At 45.6% G+C, this 27,291-nt stretch overlaps 2 protein-coding genes and 1 pseudogene across 2 annotated transcripts in view; 2 read left to right on the top strand and 1 right to left on the bottom strand.

The window, feature by feature from the left end:
* AHCY (adenosylhomocysteinase) overlaps positions 1-9,730 on the bottom strand; it is a 13,669-nt gene extending 3,939 nt beyond the window's left edge. Inside the window, exons 1-6 of the mRNA XM_041733158.1 lie at positions 9,580-9,730; positions 4,906-5,096; positions 3,701-3,776; positions 1,935-2,084; positions 686-798; positions 19-226 (exon numbers count right to left, since the gene is read on the bottom strand). Of these exons, the coding sequence (XP_041589092.1) occupies positions 19-226; positions 686-798; positions 1,935-2,084; positions 3,701-3,776; positions 4,906-5,096; positions 9,580-9,607 (766 nt within the window). The 5' untranslated portion in view covers positions 9,608-9,730. The remainder of the gene's footprint in view (positions 1-18; positions 227-685; positions 799-1,934; positions 2,085-3,700; positions 3,777-4,905; positions 5,097-9,579) is intronic.
* On the top strand, positions 7,445-7,610 carry LOC121478455 (annotated as a pseudogene).
* LOC121478235 (40S ribosomal protein S21-like) lies at positions 9,580-27,291 on the top strand. Its single transcript, XM_041733159.1, has 2 exons — positions 9,580-10,108; positions 26,956-27,291. The coding sequence occupies exon 2, from the start codon at positions 26,988-26,990 to the stop codon at positions 27,237-27,239; it is 252 nt and encodes an 83-aa protein (XP_041589093.1). The 5' UTR covers positions 9,580-10,108; positions 26,956-26,987; the 3' UTR covers positions 27,240-27,291.

Genomic DNA, 27,291 nt, shown 5'->3' with positions numbered 1-27,291 from the left:
ACCCTCGCCCTATCATACCCTCCATGGCAGCCTGCAGTGCATTGATGGGGTCGATCTCCGTGATGATGACGCGGGCCCCAAAACCCCGCAGGGCCTGGGCACAACCTTTGCCCACATCGCCATAGCCTGCTACCACTGCCACCTTGCCTGCAATCATCACATCCGTAGCCCGCTTGATGCCATCTATAAGAGACTCCCGGCAGCCATACAGGTTGTCAAACTTGCTCTGAAAGAAGAGGGGCAAAAGGGTGATGGGGGCAGGCAAGGCCCTGGGGCCTCAGAAACTACTCTCAGCATCTTGGCCTAATCAGCTCCTGTGACTTCTCCCTACCAGCTAATGTGCTCATATGCCCCTTGCTCTGAATCAGCCCAAAACCTTCTCCCTAGCCTTTCTATGCCAGTCTAGAAGGCTTCCTAAGGATTAACTGCTAAGAGAGATTGCCTAAAACCTGCTTCATTTTTAAAGCTCTTGGTGCCCAGCTCTAAAACTCACCATAGAGTTCTTTTCCTCTTTAATCTACTTATTACCCTCAGTCGCTTATTACCCCTTACCCACCCCCACCACCACCCCTCAAATGAGGGCTTCAAGTCTCTAGCCTACAGCCTTCCCAGGGGCCCTTCTTCAGAGGCCTACTCCTGAGCACTGGGAATGAACAGCTGAACATGGCACTGCCCCCAGACTCACTTTGGTGACAGAGTCATTCACATTGATGGCAGGCACCTTCAGCTTCCCGTTGGCCATCATCTTGTATAGATTATGAACCCCTGTTGTGGTCTCTTCAGAAATGCCTCGGATGCCTGGACAAGAGAGAAGGGGATGAGCCTAAGGGGCTGCCCAAGGGGAAAAACGCAGTGCCTCTGGCATGAGACCCCAAGAGCCTCAGAGAGCCCACACCTCAACTCATCCAAATTCCTTATCTTTGCCCCTGAAAGCTGCTCCTCTTTCTGGGTTCCATCTCTGTGACTGATACCAGTCACCTGATCCTCCAGGCCAGCATGCAAGAGTCACCACCACCATCACCAGGCCTAAGCTCTCCAGCTTAAGCTGGAGCTGGTGCTCGCTCTCTCACCAGCAATCTCAAGCTCTTCATGCCTGCTGCCACTGTTCCAGTGGCAGTGCCCAGCACGACCCATCTTCTACACAGGAGCCAGCAGCCATTTTTAATGTGTATATATTTTCAGAGAAATCTTTTTTTAGATTTTATTCATGAGAGACACACAGAGAGTCAGAGACATGGGTTCCCTTGAGGAGCCTGATGCAGGACTTGATCCCAGGACCGAGGGATCACGACCTGAGCCAAAGACAGATGCTCAACCACTGAGCCACGCAGGTGCCCCCAGAGAAATCTTTTTAATATCATCCAATTACACTTGACGGGATGAGCACTGGGTGTTTTTCTGTATGTTGGTAAATTGAACACCAATAAAAATTAATTTAAAAAAAAAAATCATCCAATTATTTCTCTTTGCTCTCAGGATCAAGCCAAAATCTCTCTAGTCTGTTAAGTCCTCACACATCTGCCCTTCATTAGGGCTCCAGCCACACCCTGCAATTCTCCCCTGTGAAAGAAGCTGACAAACTGGCTTCCTTTCAGTTTCCTGAATAGTCCATCTTTTCCTGCCTCAGGGCCTTTGTACTCAGTACTCCCTCTACATTCCTCCCCACCCAGATTTAACAAAGCTAATAATCCCAGCCTTGGCCTTATGCTTGCCCTCAAACCAGACCTTAGCCAGGCCTCCCCACCACAACCTCAGCCCCACATCATCAGAAATCTGGAGTCCAGGCCCCAACATGTCTGTGGGAAACTGCCATCCTCCCATCTTCCACAGAACCTGCTGCACGAGGCAGTGGAATCTTGCCAGGCTGCTGCTTTCACATGGGCAAGCAGGCCCCATCTAGAACACCTTGCCCCACACCTACCCCACTTACCTACCTGATAGGAGCTGTGGGTACTTGGTGTGGATGAGATTGGTAAGGTCACCTCCGTCATCCAGAATCATGTTGAGGGGTCCGTCCTTAAAGTACAGTGTCTGCTCAATGCACCACAGGTATTCCTCATCCGTTTCACCCTTCCAGGCATACACTGGAGGTGGAGTGGCACAGCACATCAGAGCCTGGCCCTCCCCACTGGTGCCTGCTCCAGGGAACCACCTGAGCACAGCCAATACAATCTCCTACCAAATTCCCATCCCTAGAAGATTCAGGCAGTGAAAAGAACAGAACTTGGAACCAGATCTGAGTACAAATCCTGGTTCTACATTCACCAGCTGTGTGACTTTGAGCAAATCACTTCCCCTCTGTGAGCCTCAGTTTCTTCATCTCTACAGATTAAGGCAGAGTACGGCCCCCCAGATATAGTATCTGGAAATAATTATTTCCTTCCCTACTCCCTTCTGTCTGGGCCCCAAAGACTAGGACATCAACCTAATGACCAGGGCTCCCACCCATGATGCCTACTGCTGGGATGAAGGTGCTACAGGATCAGTGAGCCACACTCAGGTGGACCAGCAGCCAAAGTCCAAGATTAATTTTGCACTGAAGGACTTGAGGGCCCAGCAGTCTCTGTGGTGGGTTGTCCCAGACTGTCTGACCAAAAAATTATTCTGACTGCCTCACGCTCCATCTCGTTTTTTCCTGACAGTAACACTCTGAGGCAGGCATTACCATCATCATCATTTACAGATGCCCAGAGAGGGGCTAAGATGTGCCCTGTCACTCAGCATGGGCATTCCAGAACAGCCACCAGAATCCAGGACTGACTGCCAGCCCAGACTGGGACACTAACCGGGGGGGTGGGGGGGGCCGCTTCCATGAATCTCCTGTGAGCAAATGTAACTGACCAAGCAGGCCCAGCAGCTGCCTCCTCCCCCAAACTATAGCAGACAGTGGTCTTGTAAACAAGGCCTTTCCCAGAAAAGGGTCATGGAGTCAAACAAGGCTGAGGAGTGGGGGACCTGTCTGAGCCCTTCCAAGCTCTGGAAGGGTCCTCCCCAACCCATTCCCTCCACCTATGGCTGGTTAGAAGGAATGTCCTATTTATTTTATTTTTTTAAGATTTTATTTATTTATTCATGAGAGACACACAGAGAAAGAAGGAGAGACACAGAGGAGAAGCAGGCTCCATTCAGGAAGCCCGACGTTGGACTCGATCCCGGGACTCCAGGATCACACCCTGGGCCAAAGGCAGACGCCAAACCACTGAGCCACCCAGGGATCCCCAGGAATGTCCTATTTAATCACCATCAGAGCTAACCACTCTCCTCCTCAAGTCCCAGCAGATGGTGCCTGTTTCTTCAGCAGCTTGTGATAAAGTCTCAGCCCCCCAGACTATCAGACCCTAGGGCAATGGACCTCTGAGGCTCTTTTTCTGCCCATATCTCTCCCTGATTCTTTTGGAAATAGACCTACATTCTTCCTTTAAGGAACTTCCTTTCCTCCACATCATATGGCTCCCAATCATAAGATCCCACCTTTCCTGGTTACAGGACTTGAGATGGGCCAGTAAGTGCATTCCACAGGATTTTAGATGACAGTGGAACAAAACAAGTCTTTCCTTCAATCATTAGGCTAGAATTCTGCAACCATGACTCCTCTCCCCTGCCATGGGAAAACTTGTCACAGTAGGAGTCAGTGAAGAAAACAGGAGAAGCAGAGTTCCATCATGTATTCCCATATCCCTCAGCAGCAAACAGGACTCACCTGGAATGCCAGCCTTGGCAATGGCAGCAGCTGCATGGTCCTGGGTAGAGAAGATGTTGCAGCTGGACCACTGCACCTGGAACAAAAAACAAGACAGGGCTACTGGTCACAGACAGCTCAGAAGGACTGGGGTCACTGGAAAGGGATAAAGCAAAGCCCTGGATCGAGGGGGAAGAGGCCCCGCAGGCTCTTCAACCATAGGCTGGGGACAACTGATGAGTAGATAGGAGCCAGAGCATTAACAAAACCCAATTTAGGTTTTAAAACATCACCTGGTACTAAACATGATGTGGAGGTTAAAGGGCTCCACAAGGAAGCAAGGAGACAAGAAGCTGCTGTAAGAGTTCAGACAAAGAAATGCAATGGTGGCAGTGGAGGTGATGATGGGTATATTCTGCAGGTTGAGATGACAGAACTTGCTGTAGGATTAGCTGTCGGGGTGAGGGAGGAAAAGGAGTCAGGGATGACCCCAGGTTCTTGAGCTGAGAAGGCTGGAAGGCTGATGTTTCCATTTACTTACATGAGGAAGACTGCAGAAAGAGGAAGGGAACAGGAAATCATGAATTTGAACATGTTGAGGTTGAGCTGTCTATTAGATATCTACGTGGAGTTGACTGACACATCAGCTGCTGGATACATAAGTCTGGAGTTGCAGGGAGAAGTCCAGGCTAATACACATATTTGGGAGTTATACAGACAGTATTTAAAGCCATAAAATCAGACCACTGAGTGTGAATGTTGAAATAAGACATTCAAGGACTGAGCATTGGTGGGATTGTTGGTTGGTATTGGCTGCTCTTCCCTGCCCTGTCTTGGGAAACCATCTTACTCCAAAGTTCCCAGAGAGGTTAGAAGAGCCGCCAGCCATTGGTACTTATAGCCTAAGCTGAAACAATGAAAGTACACCATCCTTCTGGCACCGCAGGCACATGAACCTGGGAGGGCCAGTGAGAGCCAGTCCTTGGATGACCCAGTGGGACATCAGCGGTGAGGTTTTCCCACCACTGAGTTCCTCAGTCAGAAGGGTGTGAGCTGAAGGAACTCAGGAACTATTGTCCTAGTCAGGTCGAAAATATGCATAAGAATAGTCACCACAAAGGGTGTGGACACTGTCTGTAACAAGCTTGGAGCCCCTGCTGGGCCAAAGGGGCACCACATTGGACTTCCCTGCCCCCACCCCCCACAGAAAATACTGAAGGCCTCACCTCAGCACCCAGGGCTATGAGGGTCTCAATGAGGACAGCTGTCTCCACGGTCATGTGTAGGCAGCCAGCGATGCGGGCACCCTTCAGTGGCTTGGAGGCCGAGTACATCTCCCTCATGCGCATCAGGCCCGGCATCTCATTCTCCGCTATGTCCAGGGCCTTGCGTCCCCAGGAGGCCAGGCTGATGTCAGCTGCAGGGCCAAGATGGATGAGAGTTGCGTGAGCTGTCTCCTCCCACCAACCGCAAAGCACCACCATTCTCACTCATTCAACAAGGATTTACAGAGCCAGGGCTGTCAAAAAAGACAGACATTGTCCCTGCCTAACCACAGCTTACAGCCTTGTGGGAGAACACGTGTAATCAAAGAATCAACAGGAATGTGAAAATTACAACACAGGTAAATGCCCCCTTGAAAATAGCTATCAGCTTATAAGTAAGTCCTACTACCCCCTCTTATTTTTAAGATTTTATTTATTTATTCATGAGAGACACAGAGAGAGAAAGGGGCAGAGACACAGGTAGAGGGAGAAGCAGGCCCCATGCAGGGAGCGCGATGTGGGACTCCAGGATCACACCCTAAGCTGAAGGCAGATGCTTAACCATTAAGTCACCCAGGCACGCCCACTATTGGAAATAGACCCACTACCCTACCCTTTCTGATCACCTAGGTTGGTCACCTACCAACCTCATTTCTTAAAGATTTTGGCTTCTGGCGCTCCATCTTCCAAGTCATCATTCTTGGTGACTCCATCACTCATAAATAATATCAAACACGTTGGACTCAACACAGTTGCTTGATCTCCTTCACCACATCAATATGCTGCTTCCCCCTACTCATGTTCCTTTCCACTCAGAGTAAACTCACCTGTATAACGAACACTCTTGGCCTCTCTCTGCCTTAGAGGAAGCCAGAGTGGCTTGTCTGATTGGTGAATTTGGGAGGAATAAAGGGCATGCTCGGTTCAGCTCTCCCTTTGCAAGCAAGCAGTAGCCAGCCAGCCTGCAGGAAGCAAGTTCTTCCACAAAGAGACCTGCCTTGCTCACCTTGCCTGTACCTGGAGGAACTGCCCAATTTGGCAGTTTGTTAGCAGGATCTAACAACACTCATCTCTACCCTCTGGCTTTGATACTATCAATAATGAGTTATGTTTTGGCTTCTACCACCCCAAATGTCTCAAATTTGCCCACATTTTCAGACAGGAAAGAAGAATACTATAATGAGCTCTCTCACCATCTCATAGTCTTCTAATAATCTCACCCTTTCTGTCTCCCAGCCCAAACCAGCCCCATTCCCCAGGTCAGTGGTTGCAAACTTCCACAGTAAGAGTCATCAGGCATACTTGTAAAACTCTCCTAGAAAAAAAGATTCAATAGGTCTAGGATGAGGGCTGGGACTCCTGGTGATTTTAATCTCTCGGGAAATTTAGAACCTGCCAATCATCCAAAGATGTGGTGGGTGAGAGGGAAAGGATTGTAGAGAATTTAATAGTAACAATAAAACTAAGTCAGTCTGCTTCCTACTGTACATCTAAACAATTTCAGAGAAGAAATGAGGGAGGAACTATTGCCACAATGCCTCACCACACATCCCATTGCTATCACCCTCCCACCTCACCCCCACCTATCCACCTCTTTGGAAATCTTGATTTCAAGCAACCAACTCTAGCCATGTCCCATCTTTCTAATCTTCTCCCTCTGGAGCCCCAACTCCAGTAAGGGCAAGGATGGTGAGGTCAGAACCTCTAATGCATTAATCCTACCAATTTCCAGTCCCTCATCACACCACCTTCCTATTCTCAACTTCTTCCACAGTTTAAGATTCCACTGTTCCCTCTGAAAACCTCTTGGCAAAACTCCCACCCTAGTTAAACCCAATCCTCCACTGCACCCAAGCCAGGGAGCCCAGCAGGAGGAAAATCACAACCATATCAAGACCAGAAATCTCATGGGACACTAAGCAATCTTTGTACATTTTCTTAGTAAATTTACTCTTCTTAGGTTGGGGCGCCTGGATAACTCAGTTATGTGTCCAACTCTTGATTTCAGTCATGATCTCAGGTTGTGAGATAGAGCCCCACATTGGGCTACATGCTGAGCATGGAGCCTGCTTGACTCTCTCTCCCTCTGTCCCCCACCTCACACTCTCTTGCATACGCTCTCTCAGGAAAAAAAAAAAAAAAAAAAAAAAAAAATTTACTCTTTTGCTGCTCTGTCCAAACCTCTAACGCCTCTCCTCACCAACTAATGACAATTCATGAGAAGAATTCAGAACTACGCCACATTTCCTCTGTGCAATCCACTACCCTCCTCCTCTGTAGCTATAGACCAAGCATTTTTGTTACAAAAGAACAGCTCTACTAGGTGGGGCTTGATCCCATGTCCTCTCAACTTTTTTTGGAACTTCACTACTCTGAAACTGTTCTCAAGGTCTCCCAAGAGTGGCCTCATCCTACATCTAAAGGTCAATTATCTATCTTCATGTTTCTCCTTGAAGTACTGCTCCCACTAGTTATATACTCCTTCTGAAACTCTTTTCTTAGCTTTGCGCAGTGGCAGTATCGTAGCCAATGAGGTTTATCCGAGGCGCGATTATTGCTAATTGAAACTCTTTTCTTGGCTTCTATGCCTGTCCTTCTGTGGTTTTCTTTCTACCTTCCTGGCTCCTCTTCCTACAACTGACTCTTATGTTTGGAAACCTTCAGGGTTTCCATCATCTCACCTCTTACCAGATGAGCTCATCCAGTTACAGCTTGAAATACCTTCCCTACGGCAATTATTCCTATGTTATTTCCAGCCCAAACTTCTCCCCTGAATTTAGGACTCATAAAATCCATCTTCTCTACTCAGCATCTCTACTTGGATGCCCAACTGGATCTACTATGTGTCATGTTTGAGCCCTTGGGACTCCTCCTCCCTCCTAAACTTTTACTTCCCCTATCTTCCCTTTTTAGGAAATGAAACCATTTGACCAGCCACTTCAGCCAAAATCTTAAGATTTCTTTATTCTTTTCCCCTTTCACCAACCCTCCCCCTTCCAGCACAAATAGGCTCTCAATCATGAGCAGCTGATCTCTGATATGATATGCCCCCACTGATGAGACCTTGACTTAAGCTTTCTGAGCTTCAGTTTCATAGGGACAACCGTCTACTCCAGCTACTTGATAAGCTACTATTTCCACAGAAACTTTACAAGTACTTCATAGTAGTACCTCAGCTTCTTCCTCTGTATAATGGGATAAAGTCCAATTCCAAAGATTATTTTGTAAACACGTGCAAATCACCAAATACGATGCAAGCACTCCATAAATACCGATGCCTTTCTCTATTTTTAATGGTGTCTTGAATTTACTTTAAAAACTACTAGCAGGGCAGCCCCGGTGGCTCAGTGGTTTAGCACCTGCCTTTGGCCCAGGGCATGATCCTGGAGACCCGGGATCAAGTCCCACGTCGGTCTCCCTGCACGGAGCCTGCCTCTCTCTCTGTGTGTGTTTCGAATGAATAAATCAAATAAAAACTACTCGCAGCCCGAAGAGATCTGTGCTAAGAGTTCATCGAGCTTGCTCCAACTGTGTCCACTTATACACAGTGGTGAAAATGTGTGCTTAGAGGCCTTCAAGGCCTACATTCTTATCCTGCTCCAACATCTCCCAGCTGTAAGATCTTGAGCAAACTACCTTTACTCCTGTGTCTCTGCATACTCATCATAAAATTAGAGATAGCCTCTTCCCCAAAAAACCGTAAGAATAAAGTGAATTAGTGTAGAATAAAGCTCAGAAGAGGTGCCCATCCCATTGTATACGCCCAATAAATATGAACTGTCCCGACGCCTGGGTGGCTCGGCGGTTGAGCGCCTGCCTTCGGCTCAGGGTGTGATCCTGGAGACCCGGGATCGAGTCCCACATCGAGCTCCCTGCATGGAGCCTGCTTCTCCCTCTGCCTGTGTCTCTGCCTTTCTCTCTCCTGTGTATTCTCATGAATAAATAAATAAAATCTTAAAAAAAAAGATTAACTGTCATTTTATCAACTTCAATCCATAGGACAGCAGGGATTTTTCTAAGCACTGCAAGTTTTCTCGGAGAGTCTCTGCACGACTGTCCCTGTTGGCCAGGAGAGTGACCCCAGAGATTGAATAACGAGCCCCAAGTCCCTGTGAGTGGACTAGCGCCGGCCTCAGGCTCGCTCTTCAGGCCTCTCCTCCTCACATGCCTTAGCGGCTCCAGCGCCCTCGCCTTCCCTACAGGAGGCCCAGACAGGATTGGGCACTTGTCTGGGTCCACCCAGCTGGCCAAGGGGCCAGTCCAGGCCCAGACCGCAGCATCTTGGCCTCCCGGCCCTGCAGGTGCTAACAGTCCCAGGCCGCGGCCAGGTGCACGCTCTCCGCCCACCCCAGCCTCCTCCGTGCGCTACACGCCGCGGGTTAGCGGCTCCGCAGCCCACGCCGCTGCACTGGGCCTCGCACGGCACGCCGGGACTTGTAGTCCACCACCGCCTAAGACGACCCGCTCGCTGCGACGTGAGAACTCCAACCCCCAAACTGCCTCGCGCGTCCAAGATCGCGCCGAGCTGAAGATTCAAGGGGACCAGGAGCGCACTGCGGGGGCCCTGCGGCCGCCTCCCAGACAAGCCCCGGCGCGAGCAGAGCCGACCTGGCTAGGTCCACTTCTGGAACTCACCGACTTTGTAGGGCAGTTTGTCCGACATGCTGGCAGCGCTTCCGCACAGAGTGATGGACACCGAAGGGAGCCGGCCTCAGGAGTAGGTCCTGACACTGGAAGGGCGGCGCTGGGCAGAGATATGCACTAGGCGCCGGCGCCTTTAAGTATCTTCCTCTGTTTTGCATATTCATGAGCCCCTTTGGAGCTGAGTGGTCGGGGGCGGGTCCCAACGCCAGGGGGCGGGAGGCAGGAGCCGGAACGGACTTTGATCCCCGCTGGGGGGAAAAAACAATTTTGTCCACACTGGTTCTGGAAGGGAGCTCTGGGAGAGGCCTGAGAGCAAACCTGAGGCCCTCTCTTTCATTCGTTCAGCCAGGAAATCCAAAGTCAAAACTGAGTGGAACTGCTATTCTAACCAGTTCACTTCCCTGAGCCGCAATTTTCTCATTAATAAAATGGGCCAAATGATAACTTACCAAACGGATTATACATGAAGTTGCAATGTCAGGTACCTAGCACATCCCAGATACTACACACTCCCCTGCAGGTAAGCACTATCCTGAGTTTAGGTAAAGTCTCATGCATTTTACTACTTTTACTACGTATGTCTACATCGTTAAACGTTTTTAGAATTCTTCCTATATTTAAGACCTTTATATAAATAGTACCATACTAAAAAAAATAAATAGATAGATAGATAGAACCATACTGTACTTAACCTTCTGAAACTTGCTTTCTTCTGTCAATATATTTCTATGAATCATGTGTAGTTTTAATGTATTTATTTTTGCTTTTACTGCCGGATAGTATTTTATGTGTACATTCCATGTAATTTATATGTTCTATTGGCTGATGTGCAGGTTATATACAGTCTGTCGCTATTGGATACATGCAGCAATGGGCATTTCTGTACTTGCCTCCTAGTGCACATGTGCATGTGTCTCTAGGGCAGAAATGTGCCCAGAGGAGGCGTTTCTAGGCTGACATATTTGCAACTTGATTAGATACTGCCGAATTGCTTTCCAAAGTAGTTTTGCCATTTACCCTTCCATCAGCAGTATCTGAGAGGGCCTGTTTTTCCTTATCTCTGTGACCACTTGTCTAACAGATTTTTGTTGACCTGTTGGGTGTAAAAATATATCTCCTTGTGGGTTTTATTTTAAGACTATTTATTTGAGACAGGAAAAGAGAGCATGAGTGGGCTGAGGAACAGAGGGAGAAGCAGGCTCCATGCTGAGCAGGGAGGCCAAGATGGGGCTTGATCCCAAGAGCCCAGGATCATGACCTGAGCCAAAGGCAGGTGGTTAACCAACTCAGCCAGCCGAGCACCCTCTTCGTGTGGCTTTAACTGGTCACCTGAAGACCCTTTAACATCTCTCAAGGAAGGCGCCCCACCCCCACCCCAACTGCATTCCCCCACTCTCCCTACAAGCCCACTCCCCCCCCACCCCCTACCCCCCTACCCCCCCACCCCCACCCTTGCTGCTGTCCATTTTCTTCCTTCTCTTCTCAAACTTTTTCAGAGTTGTTCTGTTCTGGATCTGCACTTCCTCACCTCCCACTCAGTTCTCAGCTATGTGGCCTCTACCCCCAGATCTTGGCTGAAATTTCTACAGCCAAGGTCATCAGGGAACCTGGCCTGAATCCAACAGATGTGCCTTAGCCTGCATTCCCACCTCCCTGCAACATAAATATGCCTTTGGCTTTCTCTTTCCTGCCTCTCCTATCAGTATTTATTCCTGTTCACTCAGTTTCTTCTCTGACCTTAGCAACTTCATCTTTCTCTAGTGCCTTTAACGGTTGATGTTCCTTTTTCCTCTTACTCTGCTCCTCCTTCCTCTGCCATTTCACCATTTACTTCTGTTGTGACCATTTCTGTCAAGTTGATCTATGTGTCCATGGATTAAAACACTGCCTTATGCCAGAAGCCACCAGTTTCTCTTCTCAATCACATGCCCCTTCTCCCCACCATGGGAGTTATTGCTACAGTGAATTTTGTCTTTTTTTAAAAGATTTTATTTATTTATTCATGAGAGACAGAGAGGCAGAAACACAGGCAGAGGGAGAAGCAGGCTCTACATGGGGGAGCCCGACATGGGACTCGATGCTGATCCCGGATCTCCAAGATCATGCCCTGCGCCAAAGGCGGTGCTAAACTGCTCAGCCACCCCGGCTGCCCCTACAGTGAATTTTGTCTTAATCATTCCTTTACTTTTCTTTTTCTTTTTTTCTTTGCATTTCTTAATGGGTTTTACTACCTATATTACTATATCTAAACAGCAAATTGTTTAGTTTTGACTGGTTTTTGCCTTTGCATAAATGCAGTCATACTGTATATATTCTTCCTGCAACTTGCTTTTCTCTCGACATTGTTTTTGAGTCATTCTTGTAGATGACGTAGCTATGGTTCCTTTATTTTCTGTATAATCCATTGTATGTATATACCACAATTTACTAATTCATTAAATTTTTTTAGACTTTCTTTGACAGAGAGAGAACACAACTAGGCAGAGTGGCAGGCAGAGAGAGAGGGAGAAGCAGACTCCCCACTGAGCAGGGAGCCCAATGTTGGGCTCAATCCCATGGATCATGACCTGAGCCAAAGGCAGACACTTAACTGACTGCGCCACCCAGGCGCCTCTAATTCATGATATTGTTGATAGGCATTGAGTTGTTGCAGTTTTTTCTACTACAAATAATACTGCTCGAACATTCTTCACTTATGCTCAGGTGCAGCTTAGCTAGGTAATATGAAACAGTTTCCCAAAATGGTCGCATCAGTCTATATTCCTACCAACTTGGGATAAAAATTCTTGTTCTACCCCCCTTGCCAGCATCCTGTTATGAATTTTTATTTTCTGCCAACCTGGTAAGTATGAGATGATCTCTCATTGTGGTTGTAGTTTGGATTTCTGTGGCTACTAATGAGGTTACACACCTATTCACATGTACTCATGAATCCTGTCTGGTCCCTTCTCTGTAAAAGTTCCACTCATGTCTTTCCCACTTAAAAATAAGTGGTTTTGGGATCCCTGGGTAGCGCAGTGGTTTGGCGCTTGCCTTTGGCCCGGGGCGCGATCCTGGGGACCCGGGATCGAATCCCACTTCGGGCTCCCGGTGCATGGAGCCTGCTTCTCCCTCTGCCTGTGTCTCTGCCTCTCTCTCTCTCTCTGTGACTATCATAAATAAATAAAAATTAAAAAAAAAAATAAGTGGTTTGTTTTTCATTTTCAATTAATAGGAATGCTTTGCATGTTCTGAATACTAGTCGTTTACTAACCATATGTGTTGCAGATATCTTCTCCAGGTTTCTGGTTTGTCTTCTCAACCTGTTTTTTAAGTGGAAATTCTTAGTTTTAATGTAGTCAAATTTATCTTTTCCTTTAGAGTTAGTGGGAGTTTTTGTCTTGTTTTAAGAAGTCTATATATCCCAAGGTCATAAAGAATTTCTCCTGGATTGTTTTCCCAAAGTTTTATGATTCAGTTATGTATGTGGTTGGTATGAGATAGGAATTCTCTTTCACTTTTTTTCCCACATGGGGGGGATCCCTGGGTGGCTCAGCGGTTTGGTGCCTGCCTTTGGCCCAGGGTGCGATCCTGGAGTCCCAGGATCGTGTCCCATGTCGGGCTCCCAGCATGGAGCCTGCTTCTCCCTCTGCCTGTGTCTCTGCCTTTCTCTCTCTCTCTCTCTGTCTATCATAAGTAAATAAATAAATCTTAAAAAAAAAAAAAAAAAACTTTTTTCCCACATGGGTAAGCAGTTGTCCCATCTGTCTTTGGTGCAAGGCGTGATCCCAGGGTCCTGGGATCAAGTCCCGTATTGGGCTCCTTGTGAGGAGCCTGCTTCTCCCTCTGCCTATGTCTCTGCTTCTCTCTCTGTCTCTCATGAATAAGTAAATAAAATCTTAAAAAAAAAAAAAAGAATAGTGCATCCTTCCCCCAAGGATGTATAGTATCATCTTCATCATAGATTAAGTGTCCATAAATACATGGTTATTTCTGCACTCTCTATTTTGATGCATTGAACTATGCCAACTCTACCCTGTTGAAATGACTAAAGCTTTATAGTAAATCTTTTTTATTAAGCTGGCTCCTTGCCCAATGTGGGGCTTGACCTCGTGACCCTAAGATCAAGGGTTGCATGGACTACCAACTAAGCCAGCCAGAAGCTCCTAAGACTTCAGAGTAAATCTTGATACCTGGTAGAGAAAGTCCCACCACCACCGTGTTCTTATTCAAGAGTATATAATTTGTAAACAGTGATATACACAGAACTTAAGTATTATACAGATGAATCTTGACAAATACATACATCCATGTAATTTATCCTCCAGCAAAATAAGAGAGTATGTATGAGGTTAATTTTTTTTAAGTTCACATAGAAAAAAATAAAAATAAATAATAATAAAGTTCACTGGAGGATGCCTGGATGGCTCAATGGTTGAGCGTCTGCCTTCAGCTCAGGGCATGATCCCCGAGTTCCAGGATCAAGTCCCACATCAGGCTCCCTGCATGGGAGCCTGCTTCTCCTCCCTCTACCTATGTCTCTGCCTCTCTCTCTGTGTATCTTGTGAATAAATAAATAAAATCTTTAAAAAAAATAAATTTCATATGGAGTGGATATATCACACGGGGTTTTGGGGTTTTTTCCCCCATTTTTTCATTATTAGGACTGCCGAGAGTTACTTATTAATGCTGAATTCCCTGTATATTTTGGATCATTCCCTTGAGGGAAAAAAATCCTAGAATTTAGAGTAAAGTAACTAGATCAAAGGACGTAAGCATTTTAAAGGCTCCTCCTCATTTTATTGACATATTTTCTAAAAATCATCTGTAGTGTCTGAGTTCATGTTACTGCATGTTTACCAGCATGTATATTATCCTTGTTTTTGTTGTGGGTTTTTTTGTGTGTTTTTCTTTGTTTTGTTTTTTGCTGATGTAGTAGGTGAAAATGATACATTGTTGAAATGTACATTTCTTTACTATTGGAGCAAAAGGTTCCAGGACAAACCTAGCAAGAACATCCCACTGATGGGCAGCCTGGGTGGCTCAGTGGTTTAGCACCACCTTCAGCCCAGGGCATGATCCTGGAGACCAGGGATCAAGTCCCACATTGGCCCTGTTGCATGGGGCCTGTTTCTCCCTCTACCTGTGTCTCTGTTGCTCTCTGTCTCTCATGAATAAATAAATAAAATCTTAAAAAAAAAAAAAAGAACATTCCACTGAAAGTTTACCACAGTCTATTGATTCTGTGCCATATACCGTGCGATACTTTATTTTCCAGTTTGTTTCTTCAAAATTGATTGCCATTCCCCTTTTACTGTCATACTTCTCTGGTGGAGATAACTTCCACCTGGCCCATTGCCTGTCAAGTCTCAAACTACCTTGTCGACACTCCTGCTGTGAACTTTGGGGAGGCACATCACCTTTCTTTTTTTCTTTTTCTTAAAGATTTTATTTATTCATTCATGAGAGAAGAGAGAGAGACAGAGACAGGGAAAGAGAGAAGCAGGCTCCATGCAGGGAGCCCGATGTGGGACTCAATCCCGGGACTCGACTCCAGGATCACACTCTGGGCCAAAGGCAGGCGCTCAACCGCTGAGCCACCCAGGGATCCCCGCACATCACCTTTCTGAGCCTTGTATTCCTCTCCTGTAAAATGGGAATAAGAATAATATCACCTTGGGATCCCTGGGTGGCGCAGCGGTTTGGCGCCTGCCTTTGGCCCAGGGCACAATCCTGGAGACCGGGATCGAATCTCATATCGGGCTCCCGGTGCATGGAGCCTGCTTCTCCCTCTGCCTCTCTCTCTCTCTCTCTCTCTGTGTGACTATCATAAATAAATTTTTTAAAAAAATTAAAAAAAAAAAAGAATATCACCTTAGGGGGTTAGTGCTAATCGAAAAGCACTTTACCTTCACATGGATACAGCACTTTACAGGTTACAAAGCACTTTTGAGTCCATTTTCTCATTTTGGAAAATTAATAACTTTTCCTATTAAACAGATACATTATGTGAAATGTAAAAAATATAGAAAAATATAAAAAAGAAACTAATTCAGAGAGATGACTATTCAGAGATTATGGCTATTACCATTTTGATAAATTTCTTCCTAGTCTCTTTTCATTACATATATCTAAGATCATATTGTATAAACTATCTTATATCTTTTTTATAGCTAAAATTATCACATGAGCTAGCTTCATAATGCTCTCATTTATGCCTGGTTGTATTAAAAGGCCTTTGTAAATAATAGCTCATTTAATCATAATAATAATATTAAGTAGGTTTTCCTTATATAGCAAATGAAGAAACTGGCACAGAGAGGTTAAGTAACTTTGCCATAGTCACACAGTTAATATGTAAAGAAACTGGAATTTCAAGCCAGGTGGTCAGACTCCAGATTTTGTTCTTAACTCCTATATTATGCAGTATCTCTTATTACAGAAATTCCAGCCTATGGGTGTATCACAATTTATGTATCCAAGGCATCTATTGTTTCAGTTTCCCTGTTACAAGTAAGACATTAATGTGTCCCACCTTTGATATGTTATGGCTTCAGATAAACACACAGAAATAGAATAGCTTGCTTAAGGAATATCAATATTTGTCAACGTCCTTTAAAAAAATATTTATTTATTTATTTATTTATTTATTTATTTATTTGAGAGAGAGAGAGAGAGGGAGAATGTGAGAGCGAAGGGAAGAGGGAGAGAGAGAATCTCAAGCTGACTCCCCACTGAATGCAGAGCCCAGACCCATTTCATGATACTGAGATCATGACCTGAGCTGAAACCAAGACTCAGTGGCTTGACTCATTGAGCCACTCAGGCACCCCAATATTTGCCAAAGTCTTGATCCAACTTGTCAAATTACCCTCCAGAAATTTGATTCCTGTTCTTGATATTCTCCAAAATTGGATACAATTATAATATTTCAAATATTTTCTAATTTACTGGGTGAAAAAACTTGGCCATACATTCTCCAACCATAAGCTTTATCCTGTTTTTTTAAGATTTTATTTTTTTTATTCATGAGAGACACACAGAGAGAAGCAGAGACACAGGCAGAGGGAGAAGCAGGCTCCCTGTGGGGAGTCCGATGCGGGATCCATCCCAGGACCCCAGGATCACGACCTGTGCCAAAGACAGATGCTCAACCACTGAGCCACCCAGGCATCCCACATTATCCTTTTTAAAATAAACTTTTTATTCTGATGTAATTGAATATTCACATGCAGTTGTAAGAAATAATACAGAGAGATCCCATGGTCCTTTTACCCTGTTTCCCCCAGTGGTGATATCGTGTAATACTATGCAGAATATCACAACCAGGATATTGACGTTGATACAGTCAAGATACAGAACATTTCCATTACCGCAAGAATCCCTCATGTTGACCTTTTATAGCCACACCCACTTCTCTCTTTCTATTCCCCCGTCACTAATCTATAGTCCATTTCTATAATTTTGTCATTTCAAGAATGCTATATAAATGGAACCCTACACTGTATCACCTATTTGGATGGCTTTTCCCACTCAGCATAGTATTCCTTGCTGTGGATGCACTAATTGGTTTACCTAGTCGTCCATTGAAAGACATCTGGGTTTCCAGTTTTTGACTGGACTGAATGAATGAATGAATGAATGAATGAATAAATAAATAAATAAATAAATAAATACAATTGCTATGAATATCCATGTACAGGTTGTTATGTGAATGTAAGTTTTAATTTTTCAAGGATGAATGCTCAGAAATAGAATTGCTGGGGGCCACCTGGCTGGCTCAGTCAGTAGAGCATAAAACTCTTCATTTTAGGATTGTAAGTTCAAGCCCCACATTGGGTATGGGGAATACTTAAAATCTCTTTTTTAAAAAGTGAAATTGCTGGGCTGTGTGGTAATTGTGTGTTTAGTGTTATAAGAATAAACTGCCAAAATATTCTCCAGAGGGGCTGTACAGTTGTGCTATATGCCCACCGGCAAAATAGGAGTAATCCAGTTTCTCTGTATCCTTGTGAGCATTTGGTGTTGTCACTATTTTTTATTTTAACCACTCTGATAGGCATATAATAATATTTCATTGGGTTTTCTAAAAAATATTTATTTATGAGAGACACAGAGAGAGAGGCAGAGACACAGGCAGAGGGAGAAGCAGGCTTCCTATGGGGAGCCCAATGCGGGACTCATTCCCAGGATCCCAGGATCATGACCTGAGCCAAAGACAAATGCTCAACCACTGAACCACCCAGGTGCCCCTCATTGTGGTTTTAACTTGTATTTCCCTGGCAGCAAATGATGTTGGACATTTTCTCATATGTATATTTGCCATTTGTATATCCTCCTGGTGAAATATATCTTTCTCGTTTTTGCCTATTTTCTAACTGGATTATTTGGGAGAGGAATATTGGAGTTATTTGGTGGTGGTGTAGTTATTGTTTAGTTTTGAGAGTTTTTAGTATATTCTAGATAGTAGCCCTATGTCATAAATATGGTTTACAAATATATTATTTTAGTCTGTAGTTTGTCTTTTTATACTCTTAACACGGTCTTTCACAAAGCAAAAGTTTTCAATTTTGATGCAGTCCAGTTTATTGGTGTTTCCTTTTATGGATCGTGCTTCTTGGTGTTAGGTCTAAGAACTCTGTGTTAGCCCTAGAGCTCAAAGATTCTCTCCCAGGATGTTTTCTAAAACATTTGTAGTTTTAGGTTTTACATTTAAGTCCATGATCTATTCGAGTTAATTTTGGTAGATGGTGTGCAGTTTTTGTTTTTGGTTTGGTTTGGTTTTTGGGTGTCTTTTTTTGCTCCTGAGTGTGCAATGGACATTCCAGTTGTTTCATCACCATTGGATAAGCAGGCTATGTTTCCTCAGCTGAACTGGTTTTGCACCTTTGTCAAAAATCAGCTGGGCACATTTATTTCCATCTATTTCTGAGTTCCCTTTCTTCTTTTTCTTTTTTAAAAATATTTTATTTAGGGACGACTGGGTGGCTCAGCGGCTGAGCATCTCCTTCAACCCAGGGTGTGATCCTGGGGACCCAGGATCGAGTCCCACATCGGGCTCCCTGCATGGAGCCTGCTTCTCTCTCTGCCTGTATCTCTGACTCTCTCTCTCTCTCTCTCTCTCTTTCTGTGTGTGTGTGTGTGTGTGTGTGTCTCATGAATAAATAAATAAAATCTTTAAAAATATTTTTTTAATTTAAGTTCAATTTGCCCTGAATTCCCTCTTCTATTCCACTGATCCATGTGCCTGTCCCTCTGCCAGTACTACAGCCTTGATTTCTGTAGCTATACAATTAGTTTTGAGATCAGGTAAATTAATTTATCCGAGTTTGAAAAACTGTTTTAGTTATTCTAGTTTCTTTGTCTTTCCACATAAACTTTATTTTTTTAAAAGACTTTATTTATTTATTCATGAGAGACACAGAGAGAGAGAGAGAGAGGCAGAGGGAGAAGCAGGCTCCGTGCAGGGGGCCCAACTTGGGACTCGATCCCGGGTCTCCAGGATCAGGCCCTGGGCTGAAGGCGGCGCTAAACCACTGAGCCACCTGGGCTGCCCTACACATAAACTTTAGAATGATCCTGTCTACATCTAAAAAATTTTTGCGGGCATGCTGGTAGGAATTGCATTAAACTGTATGTGGATTTTCTTTTAAAGATTTTATTTAAAAAAAAAAAAAGATTTTATTTATAGGGATCCCTGGGTGGCGCAGTGGTTTAGCGCCTGCCTTTGGCCCAGGGTGCGATCCTGGAGACCCAGGATCGAATCCCACATCGGGCTCCTGGTGCATGGAGCCTGCTTCTCCCTCTACCTATGTCTCTGCCTCTCTCTCTCTCTCTGTGTGACTATCATAAATAAATTTAAAAAAAAATTTTTTAAGATTTTATTTATAAAAATAAAAAATTTAAAAAAAATAAATAAAAAATAAAAATAAAGATTTTATTTATTGTGGCACCTGGGTGGCTCAGCGGTTGAACATCTGCCTTTGGCTCAGGACCTGATCCCAGCATCCTGGGATCGAGTCCCGCATCAGGATCCCTGCATGGAGCCTGCTTCTTCCTCTGCTTGTGTCTCTGCCTCTCTCTGTGTGTGTATCTCATGAATAAATAAATAAAATCTTTATTTAAAAAAAAAGGAATATGTTTATCTATTGATACTGAACGTTCGATCTTCAAGATAAAATGTTAAGTGAAGAAGAAAGAAAGCACCCTTGCACAACAGTGTGTCTGGTATGTCATTATGTGTTTAAAAGGGAAAAGATGGGGCACCTGGGTGACTCAGTGGTTGAGCATCTGCCTTTGGCTCAAGTCATGATCCCGGAGTCCAGGGATCAAGTCCTACATCCAGCTCCCCACAGGGAGCCTGCTTCTCCCTCTGCCTGTGTCTCTGCCTCTCTCTGTGAGTCTCTCATCAATAAATAAATATATAAAAAACAATTTTTTTAAAAAAGGAGGGATGCCTGGGTGGCTCAGCAGTTGGGTGCCTGCCTTCGGTCCAGGGTGTGATCCTGGAGTCTCGGGATCGAGTCCCGCATTGAGATCCCTGCATGGAGCCTGCTTCTCCCTCTGCCCGTGTCTCTGCCTCTCTCTCTTTCTCTCTCTCTCTCTCTCTGTGTGTCTCTTGTGAATAAGTAAATAAAATCTTAAAAAAAAAAAATCAGGCTGAATACACAAGCAATGAACAGCGCTTCCTGGAGGGTCCCCCATTCATGCTCAGTGCCATAGTGGACAAAAAATTGTTACACTGGCCTTTTCCCAGCCCAGATACCAACCTAGGGCTCCGGGGAGGCTGTGGGGCAACCTAAGTAATAAGCAGAGACAGGCTGGGCCCTGTAGCCTGCCACACTGTCTGCCCTTTGAACCTGCCCTTTGGGTGTTTGCTTTTGCAGACACTTAAGCTTCCAGCCTGGACAGTGGAGAGGGGTGGAGAGGGAAGGAGCCCTCCCATTGGCCAAAGGGCCCTCTGGATTGCCCAAGCCCCGGGGACCAGCACATAGACTCAGAATTCATTGGGAGGCTGCCAGATGGGGGATTGGGATCCAGATCCTGAGGATCCTGACTATGGGGGTGAGGTGGACTCATGCAGTTCTAGGGAGACCTTTCCCACTGTTCCACCCTATCAGGGTGTCTCCCCACCTCTCCAAGTCCTTCCACTACCCTCCTTCCAGGCCCCCTCATGTTTGTAAGTGTCCCTTGGGTGGGCCTTGATGTCAGTGCTGGGATCCACACAGGTTGGGTACAGAGGTGTGGGATTTCTCGGAGAGCTTGGAACAGAACTCACCCAAACCCCCTCAGTCCTCTCATCGTAGACCACTACATCACAAGTGGTGAGAGGGCCTATGAGAGTTCCAGGAGCCAGCTGCACCCACCCACAGACACACTTCTGGGAACCCTCAGACTCAAATGGGGGTGTGCACAGCTATGTATCATTATGTCAAAATTGTCTGATTATGTGTCTGACTGTCCCACTACTTCCAAGAGTCAGGAATGTGTCTGGTTTTGCCCACTGCCATATTCCCAATGTCCATTCAGTGTCCAGCACACAGAAGGCACCCAATATTTGTGGAATGAATTAACGCTCTCAGATGTAGGCTCAGGAACCCACCTTGTGGTGTGTCCTGGCTTCAGCCCACAGACCTGGCTATCTTTGGAGTGGGGATCAGGAACTCTGCAAATCCAGGTCTCTAACGTCCCCGGCTGAAACTGGAGCCCTCCCGTGAGGGGCTGGATGTTTTCTTGGGTCAAGAAAACAACCAGCAGTCAAAAAGAATGAAATCTTGTCATTTACAATGATGTGGATGGAACTTGAGCACATTATTCTAAGCTAAATAAGTCAATCAGAGAAAGACAAATACCATATGATTTCACTCATATGTGGAATTTAAGAAACAAAACAGATGCACATAGGGGAAGGGAAGGAAAAATAAAATGAGAAACGGGGAGGCAAACCATAAGGGACTCTTAACTATGAGAAACAAACTGAGGGTTGCTGGAGGGAAGGTGGGTAGGGGGTGGGGCAACTGGGTGATGGGCATTAAGGAGGGCATTCAAAATAATGAGGACTGGGTAATGTATGCAACTGAAGATTCACTGGATTCTACCTCTAAAACTAATAATAAGGTATATGTTAATTAAATTGAACTTTAAAAAAATTTTTAAGATTTTATTTATGGGCAGCCCTGGTGGCGCAGCAGTTTAGCACCGTCTTTGACCCAGGGCGCGATCCTGGAGACCCGGGATCGAGTCCCACGTCGGGCTCCCTGCGTGGAGCCTGCTTCTCCCTCTGCCTGTGTCTCTGCCTCTCTCTCTCTCTCTCTGTGACTCTCATGAATAAATAAAATCTTTTTAAAAAATAAATAAATAATCACACAGAAGAATGCAAAATGAATACAGTTTGCTCTGAGAACTTGTAACAGGGGTGCCTGGCCCAGTCTGGCCGTCCTAAAGTGAGATCTGAGGAAGGAGTCCAGCAGCGGATGAGCAGCGGACGAGGCGGGGAGGTCAGAGAGGGAGCTTATGCTAGGCAGCTGTAAAAGTTCCCTCCCCCTTGGCTGCCCCTCTGTGGGCTCTGTTTGCTGGCAATCCTGACAGCATCTGCCACCTAGGAGGTCAGTGACTAATGTAGGGAGCCAACCTTTACCCCATACTTCCAGGAGAGGGCACCCTGCTCCTAGGGTTTTGCTTTTGCCTACCAAAATCCTGTGATAGCATAAACCTCCCAGCTGCTTTAGAAGACAAAATAGTTTATTGCTCCCTCTTGTAGGAGAAACTAAGAGAGAATTTTGATGGATAAGGTTAGTAGTCTGTTGACTTGTTTTGAGAGTCTTTAGGGACGCCTGGGTGGCTCAGCGGTTGAGTGTCTGCCTTTGGCTCAGGGTGTGATCTTGGAATCCTGGGATCGAGTCCCACATCGGGCTCCCTGCGTGGAGCCTGCTTCTCCCTCTGCCTATGTCTCTGCCTCTCTCTCTCTCTCTCTCTGTGTGTGTGTGTCTCTCATGAATAAATAAATAAAATCTTTAAAAGAGAGAAAGTTTTTAGCCCATGGAAGCATCTGCTCTGGCAGTGGATAGTGACATTCACTATAATAATACTATCTGATATTTACTAAGTACTTTCTATGCTCCACCCTATAGGTTAGATGCTGCGATTATACCTATTTTACAGATGAAAAAAACCGAGGTTTATAGTGGTCAACTGGCCCAAAGTTAGGAAGCACTGGTAACATCTGACTCTTGGAACCCTCTTGATAAGCATTGTGCTATTCTGTTTTCCTATCATGCTCTTCCCAGTACCCCACCACACACTGGGAAGTACCAGATGCTGTATGTGAAGAAGACACAAGGGGGAATGACACAAAGACCCCTTTCCTGTGGAGCTCCATATTAGTGGGGAAAAAAAAAGATTTTATTTATTTATTTATGAGAGACACAGAGAGGAGGGCAGAAACACAGGCAGAGGGAGGAGAAGCAGGCTCCATGCAAGGAGCCCAACATGGGACCCGATCCTGGGGCTCCAGGATCATGCCCTGAGCTGAAGGCAGACACTCAACCGCTGAACCACCCAGGTGCCCCGATAAATAAAATCTTTTAAAAAAATTAAAAATAAAATAAAGGCAGTTATAACTGCCTAAACCCTCATACACATGCTCATTCACACATACACATTTTCCTGGCCATCACACACAAATACACTTATATTCTCACTCACTCATTCACATGCACACACATTCATTCATATATTCAGTACACACTCCCTGTATCAAAGGGAGGTGTTCGACAAAGATTGGCCCTTGACCTGTGCTTTAACTGTCACAGCCCTGGAGCCCAAGGTTCAACCAACGCTCTGTGAGCTGTTTGTAACACCCCTCCCTTCTTCTTCCCCTCCCTTTACTCCACAAACATTGCTGGCCACCCACTGGAGAGAAGACTGCTGGGGAACATGGATGACTCAGAGCTGGCTCCTGCCCTCCAGGAACTTCCTACCTCTGGGGGAGAAAGACTCGCCAAGAACCACCACTTAGACCATGGACACCAAGGCACATCTAAGCAAAGCATCCAGAAGGGAGGGAGGGAATGATGTATCAGCCTGGAGACTATGGAGGTTTCTCAGAGAAAGAGGCACCTATCTGGGTCTAGAAAGAACCAGGCAGAGAAAGCAGAAAGAGACCTGCTCCAGCATGGATACATTTGAAAGTAGTCATGGCAGAGTTTAAAAAAAAAAAAAAAAGTGAGGGAAAATAGCAGCTAACATCAGGAACTCTTTCAAACCCTCCATGTAGGGGATCCCTGGGTGGCCCAGTGGTTTAGCACCTGCCTTTGGCCCAGGGTGTGATCCTGGAGTCCCAGGATTGAGTCCCACGTCAGGCTCCCATCATGGAGCCTGCTTCTCCCTCCTCCTGTGTCTCTGCCTCTCTCTCTCTATGTCTATCATAAATAAATAAATCTTTTTAAAAAAACCCTCCATGTAGATTATCCTGTTTAACCCCCTCAATAATCCTATGGGATAAAAAAAATCATTAACTACATTTTGTAGATAAGGAAAGGAAGGTCAGGAAAACCCAGCTGATAAGCTGCAGAGTCAGGATCTGAACTCCGTTCCATCTAGCTCCAAAGTATAGACTCATGGTGCCAGGGTTCTGCTGCTTTGGCTGTGATCACTTCTGCTTCCCACACATAGATACCCTTCCTCTTTCCCCTCCTGACACTGAAGGGGACCCTGACAGGGGCAACCATATAGTATCACTCTCCCCACTGCCTTCAAAATCTATCTAAGTATCCTAGTGCTTCCTGCCCAAGAAGAACTTTCTGGTAGTGTGCCCTCATAGACCATATTATATTGTTTTGGTTTGGGCAAACAGCTTTATAAATATTGTGCCTCTAAATTCTTCACAGAGGATTAAATGCCTAGAAGGCCAAGACTCCTCCAGTGCAGCCACCAGGTCTTGGGCAAATCTGCATCCCAGCCTCTGGCTTCAGGACTGGCCCAGGGGAGCCACCTGGATAAGATTTTTGGACTGGAAGGTAGTCCTTGGGATGTTTGCCCAGTAGATGATGTTTTCTGATACTTTGTATCAGTTGCCCCCCAAAAGAAGGTATGAAGTATGAATTAGTTGCCCATTTTTTTAAATTTGAAGAGTTCTGACAGAAATCCATATTTCTAAGTTCTCTTGAAAAAATGATCGGGGGGATCCCTGGGTGGCTCAGCGGTTTAGCGCCTGTCTTTGGCCCAGGGCGAGATCCTGGAGTCCCAGAATTGAGTCCCACGTCGGGCTCCCAGCATGGAGCCTGCTTCTCCCTCCTCCTGTGTCTCTGCCTCTCTTTCTCTGTGTCTATCATAAAGAAAGAAAGAAAAGAAAGAAAGAAAGAAAGAAAGAAAGAAAGAAAGAAAGAAAGAAGAGGAAGGAAGGAAGGAAGGAAGGAAGGAAGGAAGGAAGGAAGGAAGGAAAGAGAAAGAAAAAAGAAAGAAAGAAAGAAAGAAAGAAAGAAAGAAAGAAAGTAGAAAGAAAGAAAGAAAGAAAGAAAGAAAGAAAGAAAGAAAGAAAGAAAAAGAGAAAGAAAGAAAAAATGATCAGATCTGGGAATTGAGTGTATGTTGTCATACAACAATGGGTGGGAAAAAAAATGGGCGGGCAAGTCAGAGAGCTGCCCTCTCTAGATGGTGTGTAAGTTCTCCAGGCCAACATACATCCTGGCCCTTGGCCCACTTAAGTTGTTCTGGCAGTCTGATCTCTGGCTTAGTTTTCTCAACAGTCCAGGATCATCCCAATGATCATTGGTTGCCATTCTTCCTTTTTTTTTTTTTTTTTTAAGATTTTATTTATTTATTCCTGAGAGACACAGAGAGCGAGAGGCAGAGACACAGGCAGAGGGAGATGCAGGCTCCATGCAGGGAGCCCAATGTGGGGCGCGATTCTGGGACTCCAGGACCACACCCTGGGCCAAAGGCAGGTGCTTAACCGCTGAGCCACCCAGGCGTCCCATTTGTTGCCATTCTTATTTGCATTGCAGCCACTGAGTTGTTTGCCCCTATGCTAGATGTCTCCACATTGCAGGACTTCCTGTGTTGGTTATATTTACCTATCTTCTAGTTGCCACTGGGATCCTAAAATGCAAGTATTAACACTAATCCCTGTGGGGCACCTAGTTGGCTCAGTCTGTGGAGCATATGACTCTTGATCTCAGGTTGTTTGAGCCTCACGTTGGATGTGGAGATTACTTAATAAAATCTATTTAAAATAATAATAATAACCCCTTAAACTCAAGCTTCCAGGATGGATCCTTGCAGCCTCCTTGTGAGGTGGGCAGGGCTGGAATTGTTACACATTTGACTAAAGAGTAAACAGGGGGGCACCTGGGTGACCCAGTTAAGTGGCTGCCTTTTGGCTCAGGTTATGATCCTGGGGTCCTGGGATCCAGCCCCACATTGGGCTTCCCGCTCAGCAAGGTGTCTGCTTCTCCCTCTCTCTCTCTGCCTCTCCTCTGTCTTGTGTTCTCTCTCTCTCTCTTTTACTATCTCTCAAATAAATAAAGTGATGAGCACTTGCCTTAAGCATCACAGAGTCAGCAGTGGACAAGTGCCTGGGGGTGGAACAGCTCACACCCAGATAGGGAGTTGGATATACCAGTGGTCATGTGGCATGAGGATTGTGCTCTGAGATCCTGGATCCTGGGGGTAGAAGAGGACAGTCTAAAAGGAGGACAAAGAGCTTGGCACCACTTCCCCATGGTGGTCTGAGGCTAATTGTTGGTAATCTGTCGTGGCATCTAGTTAGCTATCACTATGTAACAAATCACCCATGTTTAGTGGCATAAAACAATAATAATTATTATTATTACCTTTCAGTTTGGGGGTTGATTGAGCTCAGCTGGGCAGTTCTTACTCTGGATCTCTTGTGTGGTTGCAGTTAGATAGTGACTGGACTGATGTCATCTTGAAGGCTTCCTCATGCACAGGACTGCCAGGTGATGCTGGCTGTCAGCTGGGACCTCAGTAGGCTGTTGCGGGACACCTGCACATGGCCTCTTCATGTAGCCTGGGCTTCCTCCTAGCATGGTAGCTGGGTTCCAAGGATGAGTGTCCCAAGAGAGAGCCAGGCAGAATTTGTGTAATCCTTTTTTTCTTTAAAAATTTTTTTCCTGGGGATCCCTGGGTGGCTCAGCAGTTTAGCACCTGCCTTTGGCCCAGGGCGCTATCCTGTAGTCCCCGGATCGAGTCCCACGTTGGGCTCCTGGCATGAAGCCTGCTTCTCCCTCCTCCTGTGTCTCTGCCTCTCTCTCTCTCTCTATCTATCATAAATAAATAAATAAATAAATAAATAAATAAATAAATAAATCTTTAAAAAATAAAAACATAAAAACATAAAAATTTTTTTCCTAACTTTCTGCACTCTAGCTCATGGTGGCAGCAGCAGGTGCGCCCTCAACATGCAGAACGACGCCAGCAAGTTCGTGGACCTGTACATGCCACGGAAATGCTCCGTCAGCAACCGCATCATCGGCAGCAAGGACCACGCATCCATCCAGATGAACGTGGCCGAGGTTGACAAGGTGACTGGCAGGTTCAATGGGCAGTTTAAGAGCTACGCTATCTGCGGGGCCATTCGCAGGATGGGCAAGTCTGATGACTCCATCCTCCAGCTGTCCAAGGCCGACGGCATCATTTCAAAGAACTTCTGATGGGAGAAGACCACGGATGGGGGACATTTGTCATAAATAAACAGTAAAACCC

The sequence above is a fragment of the Vulpes lagopus genome, chromosome 18 (assembly GCF_018345385.1).
Source record: "Vulpes lagopus strain Blue_001 chromosome 18, ASM1834538v1, whole genome shotgun sequence".
NCBI lineage: Eukaryota > Metazoa > Chordata > Mammalia > Carnivora > Canidae > Vulpes > Vulpes lagopus.
Note: the sequence above shows the minus strand (reverse complement) of the source record. Positions and strands in the feature narration are given on the sequence as shown.